The sequence below is a fragment of the Entamoeba nuttalli genome (assembly GCF_000257125.1).
Source record: "Entamoeba nuttalli P19 unplaced genomic scaffold asmbl_3646, whole genome shotgun sequence".
NCBI classification, from domain to species: Eukaryota; Evosea; order Mastigamoebida; family Endamoebidae; genus Entamoeba; species Entamoeba nuttalli.
In genome coordinates this window covers 1-11,000 of record NW_008576235.1, presented here as the reverse complement: position 1 = coordinate 11,000, position 11,000 = coordinate 1, and the positions used below count along the sequence as shown (strand labels likewise).

Below are 11,000 nucleotides of genomic sequence, written 5' to 3'. Positions count from 1 at the left end.
GCTCTTGTTCCACATCCAAGATTTGGACAAAAAGAAATGTAGTTGTAACTTTGGTTATTAACAAATAATTTACTTTTTTTATAATATTGTTTTTAAATTTTAATAAGAAAGTCAATTAAAAGCACCTTCAGAAATATTAAAAAGATTATATGGAGAAACAATAATTGGATCATCTACTACTTCACAATAATGTTGAAGAATAACATCGAATCGATTCAAATAATGTGTAGAGAATAAAAAGTGAGGCATTCTTGAGAAAATTTCTGGAGTTGTAATTAATCCTCCAAGTTGTTTGTAAGAATATTTTGGCCAATTAACTTTTAACTTATATGTAGACCCATGAATTTGGTTTTGTTCTCTTTCTGCCTTTGACATGTATGTTTGAAGAATACAGAAATTAGGTGTTTCTTCAATGGCACTATTAATAAATTCATACAAGTTATTTGCAAAAATTGAATTTAATGTTACCCCAATAGGTGCAATAAAAATTAAGTCTAATTCCTTATGAAATGTTTTAGTAAATGGATAGAAGTCTTGAACAAATGCGATATCTTCTTGGTATTGGTTAAAAGGATATTGCTCTTTAGTTTCAGTTCTATATTCAAAACCAAAAAGGGAAATATAATATCCCATATTTGGCCAATACTTTGTTTCGGAACGCTCAGAAAATAGAAGTGGAATAAATTGGATATTACTATGAGTTGGTAATTTTGGTAATTTAGAACCAGGAATAGGTAAAACCCCAATTTTAAATTTTCTTTCAACAGAAGGTTTAGGAATAGGATAAGCATTTGGTCTAAATAAAATTTCTTCATCAGTTAATTTAATTATTTCTATGTTTTCATTTACATTATTGTCATTATAAGGCCAATTAATTTGAGGAATAATATTTGATAAATTTACATCAAAGGAGGTTTTGGAAGGACTGATAATTACTTGTAATAAAAACAATGTAGTAAGAAAACTGAAAATTAGAATTACAATAGTTATTATGTTCATCTATAAACCTAGTTATTAAAAAGTTATAAAATTAAGTTTAAAAAAAATCTTAAAAAAAAATTAGTTATTTTAGTTCAGGATGTTTATCAATAATTTCATCAGCAGTTTCAGAAATAGTTGAAAGTAACTTTTCAATTTTTCCTTCCCACTCATCAATTTCATGATGACCTTCAAAATAAACAATTCCTTCAACTTGATCAATAGATGCTTTTAATTTATTTGCCCAAACTTCATGAATGACTAACTTTTCTGCTTCTTCATCCTTCATATTGAGGTGTTTTGCAAGTTCACTTATTAAAATCGTGTTATAAATATTTGAAAGTTCTACAAGTTTACTTTGTACTGAACTCATTGAAATAGTAATTCAGAGATGTAGATAGTTTGAGGTATAATTTCTTTCTTTTTTTTCTGTTATATATAACATGAAAAAAAGGAATTTAATTCAATTAAAGTTTTTCAACGATTTTTTTCACTGATTGTTTGGGTAATAAAGTGTCATCTTTCATTAATGAATCTACTATTTCAGCTTTTTGAGTACTATTTAATGATTGTATATCTTTAGGACACTTTTTAAGAATTTCTTTATCTACTTTATCAATCCATTTTGGTTGATTCTTTTTATAATTATTAAGGAATGATTCACATGGAGCTACAGCACTTTCTTCAACAACAACTTTATGGTACTTACACTTACGATATTTTTTTAATACCATACTTAAGGTAGCTTGATTTTCAGCTTCTACAATAACTTTTAAGTTTTTAAACTTCTCGTCAAGAATTCTCATGTCAATATCTGAACTTAATTTATCTGTTGCTGTTTTGTTTTGTATTGGTTTCGGTGCATTACATGGTTTTTCATTTAATATAGCCTCAGCCATCATTCTTTTTACTTCACTTTTTGCTTCAGAATAAATACCTTCTGCATTTGCTATACTAATAATTAAAAGAAGTACAGTAATCATTTTCATTGATAAAAATAATATAATTTTTAAGTTCTTTTTTATTTTTTTCTAAAATCATACAAAAACTTTTCTCATTTTTCTCTTTTATAACTAATATACCACCTATCCAAAATGGTTCATATTAAGATATTGTAATTGTCTTACACACACTCTTAAATTAATATAAAAAAATATTCTGTTCGAAAAAAAAACTAATTTGATTGTGACTCTTATTAATATAATTAATCAAAACTTGAAAAAAGATTATGAAAATCTTTTTTGAGAAAGAGTCAATCATTATTTCTTTTTAAAAATGAGACTCAATCAGAAGATAAAATGAAAACCAATAAGCAAGATTTATACAATTAGTTTATAATTTAAACATGTAGTCATTACCAAAATCTCTCATAAATCTTCAGATATAATTAATATCTTATTATTTACTAAGTTTTAACGTCAAAACTTTTATTTCTATTGGTAGTAATTTACCAAATTATTTATATAATTCTTATACAACTAAAAACTTAAACAATATATAAATAAAAAGTAATAAAATTAAGTTTTAAGAAACTGTGATTAAGAATAAAGTTTTCAACAAGTAAAATGTAATAATTTTTTATGAAGGAAATAGAAAATTTTGTTATAATATCTTTATTTAACAACAATAACATAAAATTGAAAATAGAATTAATAACAAAAAAATTCAAAAATAGAACAAAAAATAAATTTGAATTGTATAATACACAACAGCCATATAAAATAAATACACTTTAACTAAAGCATAGTTGAAGTAAGAATTTCATCAGTTCCATTATTTGAAAATTGGTGAAGTTCTCCTCTTTTTCTTCTATAATGAGAAGAAAATTCATCTTCATTATTTTGAATGATAAGTTCAATGTACTCATCATTCTTACCAACAACTTGGTTAGAAGAAGACATTTTTTGACAACTTTCACTTCTTAAAAAATCAGGTTTTACTTGTAAGTTAAAATGAGGAGAATTGGGAGTACTAGATGAAGCAATAAAGGGAGGTTGTAAATTATTATTAATATTATCTTGTAATTTTAAAGAAAATAATGGAGAAATATTTCTTTTTAATATCTTTCTCTTATGTTTTACAGGTGTTGTAATAAATTGTAAATTTGAATGAGACTCTGAACGTAATATTGAAGAAGGAAGTAATGAAGGAGTACAACAAATTGAAGAAGAAAGTGAAGAAGAAGGAGCTAAGTTACCGTTCGAGTTAGTTTGTTGTAAAGAAGTAATAATATTTTTTAAATGAGTTTTTTGTTTATCATTAATTTGTAAAGAATTAATATCATCATCTCCCATTAAAGTAATGATGTCTAAAGAGAAATATCCATTATTTAATAATATAGTTGATAGTTCATAATCACAAACAACTTCATTTATTAATTCAAAAGGGTCTTTATAAATTGAAGGTTTTTCTAATATTAATTCTTCTTCATTCATTTTCTTACCCATATCAGGTATTTCAATTGAAATTATATCTACAATACTTTTAAGAACTTTATCAGTTTCTTCTTCTAATAAATTAAGTTCAGTTGTATTAAAGAAAATTTCTTTACAATGAAGAAATTTTTTAGCAAGTTTTTTTGCTTTACCACGAATTTGGATAATATTTGAAGAAAGAACACAACCATCATATTTAGTTGAATGAAACTTACTTGTTTGAAGTTCACAAGGATTCTATAAATAATTAATAAATTTTCTTTTATTATTTAATAATATCCAAACCATTAATACAACTCCTGAAATTGATAATTTCTGCTTTCTACAACTCTCTACTAACAACATCACAGGAAAACATCCTTCACAATTTCCAATTAAATAAATTTGACTTGTTTTTATTGTTCTTAAAATGTACTGATATAAATCAAGAAGAGAACATAACAAAACTTCTTTTGAATAAGTACTTCCTTCATAAAATCCACAATATTCAAAACAAAAAACTTGTATTTTAGTTATTTCAGCAATTAAACGAATTGACTCTATTGACTGTTCAAATGTTTCTTTAATTGAATGACAATAAATAACTGCTGAGTCATTATTAAATTCTCCATGTGGTTGAACAATTACATATGGTGTATTATAATAGCCTAATCTTTTTGTCTCTTTTGGTAGATAACCATAACCATTAGTAGTCATAAGTAAATGTGAAGTCTTTGAAAACATGATTAAAACTATTAATATAGTTGTGAGATGACAAAAAATTTTTGATAGAGTGGTACCTTCTTGTAAGAACCTTTTTACATAAATCCAAATTTATATCATTTTAAAAGCCTCTTTTTGTTCGTTAAATGTTTCATATTTCCTCTTTTGATAGATAAATTCACGTGTTTGTTTTTTTGTTTTAAATCAAAAAAGTCACTTTACTCTGAACTAACATTATTGGTATTAGTTAGTTGAGTTTGACTTAATAACTTACTTTTACAGGAAGATTTTGTTTAAAATTAGAATTAAATGTTTATTTAATTATTTACTTGGTAAAAACGTCATTTTGAGATTTAATGTAAATAGACAAAAAGTCAAGTAACAGAAAGAAAAAGATGAATGGTATTATATTTTTTAGTTAATGTAAAAAAAGTTAGTTAATTTTGTCATTAAGAAATGTCTCTTTTCAGAATTTCATTTATATTAATAGAACAAAATCATTAAAAAAAACAAGAAAAAATTTTTGTCTTTAATATAAAAATAACAAGTTATTAAGAAAAGAAAAATAATACAAATCAACAAAAAAAAAGAACACAAGTAATTTAAAGTTTTGGTATTACCAAAGGAATTCTCTTTCCACCAAGAGTTGCACTTCTTGTTGCTGCTTGGATTAATATACTAGTATTAACACAACTTAATACATCTCCTGAAGTACCATTATTACGAATAATATTAGCAAAGAATGGAAGTTCTTTTTTAAAATTCTTTTCATGTCTTTTCATGAATGTCTCAGTTAAATTTTCAGGTTCTTTTCCACATTCAAGAATATGTGAATCAGAAGTTAATACAGTTAATGAATTATCATATACTTTATTACCATTTCTTGTTGCTATAATAGTTAATACAACATTATTTGGATATTCAAGTGAAGCAGTAGCTGAATCCCAAACTCCAGCACCTCCATCAATTCCAACAGCTGTGACATATTTAGGAAGGGTATTATTCATATAATACATAATTAAATTAAAGTCATGACACATTAAATCAGTAAAAATATTTCCTAATGTCTTAAGAAATTCTGGTGGTACAAGTGGCCAATCAAAAGAATGAAATTCAGCTCTTTGAATTGAAACATTATTAGAAACAAGATATTCTTTAATTGATTGATATCCTGGATCTCTTCTTCTCATCCAACCGCAATGTAAACTAACTCCATTTTTTCTACAAGTTTCATAAGCTTCTTTAACTTCTTCTGGAGTTGAGGCAATAGGTTTTTCACAATAAATGTGTTTAACTTTTTTTGATGCTAGTTTTATTGTTTGAAGATGAAATTTGGTTGGTGTACTTATCCAAATACCATCTATTGGTATATTAATCTCTTCTACTGTCTTAAATATTTTTATATTTGGTCTATCTAATACAGATTGACAGACTCTAAATGGTTCTACAACTCCAACAAGTTCAATATCTGGAGACTCAATAAATAAAGAAGCTCTAAATGATCCTAATCTTCCAGTTCCACATAAACAAATTCTAACTTTATTGCTTTGCATATACCTCTTTAATGAACTAAAAGTTCTTTTTATGGTTTAAATGATTTCTTTTATACTATTTCTACTTCCATTTTCTCTTAAAAAAAAAAACAAAGAAGAAGAATGGTAATGAATTTCCTATATTCTTAGTCTTCTTTTTGCTATCTTTAAATTTGTGGGTTTTACCCAAAGGTTTTTTTTTTGTTTATTAATTTGAATTTAGTTTACTAATCATTATTTTATTTTTGTTTAGAATCTTCTTCATCTTATTTTATGGAGATGAACAAGATTTTTTTTTCATACCTCTTTTCTTTTTTAAAGACTTTTCCCATTTTTTTCCACTTTTAATACGAATTCAAAATACAGCATTTTTTCACTCAATTATCAATATTTTTTGACTGATTTATCTTTTATTTTTTGAAAAGACGTATTGAGTGATTTTAGTTGTATTTTAAGGCTTTTTTTCATTTCACAAACATTTTTTCATTTTTCCTTTGTTCTCTAATTAATTTTATCTGTTTGATTTTATAAACATTTAATTTAACCTCTATTTTGAATTAAATTTCCCTAAAATTTTTTAATAACTTTTTTCAAAAACTAGAAAATAAATAAAATAATTAGAGGCGAACTAAATATTATAATTTATTTCAGAACTTTTTTTTAGTTTATCAAAATAAAAAATTTTAAATGAAATTTGAAAAAAACTAAAAAAAACTAAAAAAAGTTTTTAATAACACAAATTTTGAGATGAAGACACATAATAAATCAATAGTGTATAGTGGAGTAACAACGTATTGTTCTTCATATCATTTTACTGATGACCCAAGAGTTAGTAAAAGAATTCCAGAGACATTAGTTGCTCAAATTGGTAATTTAAGTACTAGAGAAGAGACTTATTTCTTTGTTCAAACACAAACATGTAATATGTTATATCACTTTATACCAATGGAACAAAGTGATATAACATATATTCTTATTTCACCACAAAAAGAGAATGAAACAGAAATGAAGTATCTTATTACATTGTCACGTAAAATGATTCAAATGAATGGAATGAGTGATGTTAATATGAAAGGTATTTCAACTCGTAGAAATACATTAGAAAATTTTTATCAATTATATGATCATACTCCAATGTATTTAAGAGTTCCAACATTAATTCCTACATTTAAAAATATAATTTCTAATTACATTTTACCTAATACTTTTACTGATGGAGTAAAACAATTAGATGGATTTGGTCTTGTTGTTGGTGGATATTTTAGACCTTTTACTTCAATGAAAAATCAACTTTCTACAGAAGAAAATATATGTTTAACAGTATGGTCAAATACATTAGTTAAAACTTATTTAGCTGATTCAGAAATTCGAGAAGATGAATATTTAGGAAATGAATTTCAATTTGAAGAAAAAACAGATGGTCTTAAAGCACCACCAGTAAGTGTTGAAGATTGTAATAAACAACTTATTATTAATCCAGTTGAATTTAAAATAAGTACAAGTACTAGCGATTGGATTTTAGCAGTTCAAAAGATAACAAATAATATGTTAGTTATTGGGTTTTTAAAAAAAGGAGAAATATTAATTCAAGACTTTAAAGAAACAGTAAAAAAAATTTATCCAGTATTAATGATGTTTAGAAGTGAATTAACATTACCTTCAATGTCAATGATACATCCTTTTAATTATAGAACAGCATATCCAGGAATGGTTCATTTTATTGTTATTGATCATTTTAGAAATCAAACATTTTATCCATCATTTGATCCACCTGAATTAGAAATTCAATTAAAGAAATTTATTATTGATTGTAGAGAATCAAATGAATTTAAAATTCTTTATACTAGAAATCAAAAATATATATTTGCTTTTGAAAAAACTTCTCGTTCAGACCAAAGAAAAGAAACAAAAATCGAATTTGAAGTATATGCAGTCTTCGTTAAACAAGTTCCTTATTCATTGGTTCATGATTATACTTCATCTGCTTTAAAGAACTATAAAGATATTTATTTAAAGTGATTAAAAATAATTCTAATTTCATCTTTTTAATATTTAAAGAGAATCAATTAATTGTTGTTTTTAACTAATTTGCTACAAATGTGTAACGTGTTGGTATTGGTTCATTTGAACATTTTGTTTGAATAGACTCTAAAAAACCAGATTTAACAGGTTCTTGATCCATATCATCAGTATGAAAATTGGATAATAATTTGTAAATAATTTCATTTGATAATGTTGGAAAAAGAGTATAAATTTCATCTACTGAAATACAGTGATGTTGCATAAAAACATTAGCAATATCAGTTATAAGGTTCATTTGTTGATATTCTTCTTTAAATATTTTATATTCATCATCCAAAGATAGCATGTCCATATATGTCATAAAAAATTTAAATTGGAATCCTTTACTACAGCAAATATTTTCTGGTTCTTGAATTAATGTATCTAATACATAATATGATAAATTATGAAATATTTGTTTATTTATTCTTTTTATCATTTCATTTGAACATCCTTCTTCTACCATCATTTCATTATTATTTTTAATACTTTTCATTATTATCTTTGATGTTATTTGTTCAACTTCTGAATTAGTATATTCTGAAATACTTCTTTTGGAAAATAAACAACTGTTCAATAATGGAAGGAGATTTTGTGTAATTGCTTCAACATATCGTTTAATTACTTCATTTACATTTATTGGTTCTTGACATTTTTTTAATATTTCAATAATTTCTTTACAATTTCTTTTTGTTTTAAAAAATTCTTCCACTTGTTGTTTTTCAGTTAATGTAATATTTTCTTGTTCTGTAGTATTTCTGCTATTTTGTGGTTGGATTTCAATATTATTTGTTATTTCTTCCGTTTTTATTTCTTCTTTATTTATATCTTCTTTTGATTCTAATTGACTTTGAACTCTTTCTGTATCATTTTCTTGAGACTCTTTATTTTCTTTTATTGGTTCTTTTGGTTCTGGTATATTATTTTGTTTTTCCTCATAAATTGAATGTAATGTTATTTCTTCTTTTTTCTCAACAGGATTTGTTACTGTTACTTCTACATTTTGTGAATTTAATTCCTTAGTTTCATCTCTTTCTTTTAATTGTTTTTGACGTAATTCTAATTCTTCTTGTTCTTCTTTTTCTCTCATTTTTTGAATTAAGGCATTATGAATTGGATCAACTGCATCAACTCCTGGTCCTGAAGATATACTCATTTCATCATCATCAGTTAATACAAGATTTTCAGTATTTTCTGATTGACCAGTGACAACACCTTCTGTAGAACTTATTTTTATAAATAGTCGTGCTTTCTTAACTTTTCCTTTTCCTTTTAAATCAATAACTATATCTCTATTACTACCATCTAATCCAGCATGTTGTGCTAAATCAATTACTCCACTAACAATTCTTTTTCCTTCAATATTTTCTATAATAAATTGTAACAATTTTTCTTCATAAAATCCTGGTGTTGATTTCTCAAATAAAGTACAATGTAATTTAATTACTGCATCAGTTCCAGCTAATGCAACCCCTTTCAAAACTCTCATTGAATTAAATTTTCCTTTATTTGTATCTTTTTTCCCTCTCCTCCATTTTAGCACAACTTCTTTTCCTTCAAAAACCTCTAACCCTTGGACATATCCTATGTTCAACACATAGTCTTGCTTACATTTCTTTTTAAACATATTAAACGCCATCCTCTCAAATGATAGTTCAGTTCTAAAGATTTATTCTTAATAACAAAATAAAAATAATAATTTGTTTTTCAATTTATTATTTTTTTATTCAATATTGCCAGTTTCATTAAACGAAACTTCATTGGTGTTATAAATAACAAAATTATTCTTGGCTTAGTCTATCTCCTCCATTTACTTTTTTACCATTATTTAATAATTTCGCCATTCGAGTACCAAATTGAATTGCCGTCTTCTTAAAAGAGGCACACGCTATCATACCAACAGAACGAGATACCTCTCTAAGTATCCACTTATTTCCTTCGTTTTCAGGAAGGTCCAATTTAACAAGAAAGTCTTCAGGAATATTTCGTATAAAACGAATAACATCACTATTAAGAAATGGATAAAAACATGTTGCATTGCAATAGTCATTCACACGACTATCTCTTGCTGTATTTCGACTCCACAAACGACAAAAGTCCATTTCAAGTTCTTTTGATAATTTATTCCACTTCTTTGCATTTCTATGCCTTCCATATCCTCCTAGTTGTTCGTCTGACCCTTGACCACATAACACTCTTCTTACAACCCTCTTTTTCTTTCCAATATCACAATGTCCCTCTTGTGTCAGTGCCAGACTAGTTGCAGTTGCAATAGAAAGATCCATAACAGTGTCATTAGGGTAGATAATTGGAATAAGTTCTTGTGACAAAGTTTGTCCTATTTCTTTTTGGATGTCTATTTCAATAAAGTGAATCACTTTTGTTGGAAACAATTTTTTAAGGTCTTCTAATACTGCTTTAGCACAAAGCCTATCAGGTGAATCATATGTATTTTCATATAAACATGAAACATTATACAGTTCAACTTCTCTGTTTTCACAATGTAAAAGAGTATAATAAGCAATAAGACTACTATCTATTCCACCACTAAAGAGTATGGGTATTGGGTCATTGGTATTATCAATACATTCTTTTACTGCATTGGACAATAACTCATTTAACTTATTTACAGTAGTTGTTAAATCATGAACTGGGTGTTCCATTCTTTCACCAAATAAGTGGACATAATATTGTTCAATTGTTTTTCCATACTTATTGTGTTTTTCTATACGTTTATTCCTATAATCTACTGTATACCATTCATTTGGTGTACTAGTATTTGGACATTGTAAATTACTAATAATGACACTATCTTCTGTTACTTCATATAATAATGAGTATGATGAAAATCTATCAGAACAAAATTGAATTTGGTCTTGAATGTTAACAATCATATAATTAGTAAAGTCTTGATCAATTTTATCAATATCTTCAAAAGATATAGCATAGTTCAATGTTGTCAACTGATGTTGTATAAAATTATATTTATTAGAATAACAAATCTTAATTTCGTTTTCATTCATCATAAAACATTCTTCTTTTACACCAGCAGTAATTAACTTTTTGATTCGGTTATATTTTTCATATTTTTTTGAAGAGTCAATTTGAATAACAAAGCCGTTCATGTAATTGATAAACAATTTTTTTCAGATAACCCATAGTGAAGAGTCATAAAATAAATAATACTCTTTCTATTTAAATTTTATTAAAAATTTAACCTATAACAAGATTATATGAAAAGTTAAAAACACAACAACAGCAAATCAATTTAATTATCTTCTTTACCAGCATG

At 25.5% G+C, this 11,000-nt stretch overlaps 8 protein-coding genes across 8 annotated transcripts; 1 reads left to right on the top strand and 7 right to left on the bottom strand.

The window, feature by feature from the left end:
* Positions 1-111: 111 nt before the first annotated feature.
* Positions 112-999, bottom strand: ENU1_076040 (hypothetical protein; the record flags this gene model as incomplete). Its single annotated transcript, XM_008858546.1, has 1 exon — positions 112-999. The coding sequence occupies one exon, from the start codon at positions 997-999 to the stop codon at positions 112-114; it is 888 nt and encodes a 295-aa protein (XP_008856768.1).
* A 64-nt stretch (positions 1,000-1,063) lies between these two features.
* Positions 1,064-1,267, bottom strand: ENU1_076030 (hypothetical protein; the record flags this gene model as incomplete). Its single annotated transcript, XM_008858545.1, has 1 exon — positions 1,064-1,267. The coding sequence occupies one exon, from the start codon at positions 1,265-1,267 to the stop codon at positions 1,064-1,066; it is 204 nt and encodes a 67-aa protein (XP_008856767.1).
* Positions 1,268-1,445: 178 nt separating this feature from the next.
* ENU1_076020 (hypothetical protein) lies at positions 1,446-1,967 on the bottom strand (the record flags this gene model as incomplete). Its single annotated transcript, XM_008858544.1, has 1 exon — positions 1,446-1,967. The coding sequence occupies one exon, from the start codon at positions 1,965-1,967 to the stop codon at positions 1,446-1,448; it is 522 nt and encodes a 173-aa protein (XP_008856766.1).
* A 747-nt stretch (positions 1,968-2,714) lies between these two features.
* On the bottom strand, positions 2,715-4,136 carry ENU1_076010 (hypothetical protein; the record flags this gene model as incomplete). Its single annotated transcript, XM_008858543.1, has 2 exons — positions 2,715-3,650; positions 3,699-4,136. The coding sequence occupies 2 exons, from the start codon at positions 4,134-4,136 to the stop codon at positions 2,715-2,717; spliced, it is 1,374 nt and encodes a 457-aa protein (XP_008856765.1).
* A 581-nt stretch (positions 4,137-4,717) lies between these two features.
* On the bottom strand, positions 4,718-5,668 carry ENU1_076000 (oxidoreductase, putative; the record flags this gene model as incomplete). Its single annotated transcript, XM_008858542.1, has 1 exon — positions 4,718-5,668. One exon carries the CDS (start codon positions 5,666-5,668, stop codon positions 4,718-4,720), a length of 951 nt encoding a protein of 316 aa, XP_008856764.1.
* A 726-nt stretch (positions 5,669-6,394) lies between these two features.
* On the top strand, positions 6,395-7,666 carry ENU1_075990 (hypothetical protein; the record flags this gene model as incomplete). Its single annotated transcript, XM_008858541.1, has 1 exon — positions 6,395-7,666. One exon carries the CDS (start codon positions 6,395-6,397, stop codon positions 7,664-7,666), a length of 1,272 nt encoding a protein of 423 aa, XP_008856763.1.
* A 64-nt stretch (positions 7,667-7,730) lies between these two features.
* ENU1_075980 (hypothetical protein) lies at positions 7,731-9,335 on the bottom strand (the record flags this gene model as incomplete). The annotated part of the gene is made up of 1 exon (XM_008858540.1): positions 7,731-9,335. One exon carries the CDS (start codon positions 9,333-9,335, stop codon positions 7,731-7,733), a length of 1,605 nt encoding a protein of 534 aa, XP_008856762.1.
* Positions 9,336-9,489: 154 nt separating this feature from the next.
* ENU1_075970 (asparagine synthase) lies at positions 9,490-10,833 on the bottom strand (the record flags this gene model as incomplete). The annotated part of the gene is made up of 1 exon (XM_008858539.1): positions 9,490-10,833. The coding sequence occupies one exon, from the start codon at positions 10,831-10,833 to the stop codon at positions 9,490-9,492; it is 1,344 nt and encodes a 447-aa protein (XP_008856761.1).
* Between the last annotated feature and the right edge of the window lie 167 nt (positions 10,834-11,000).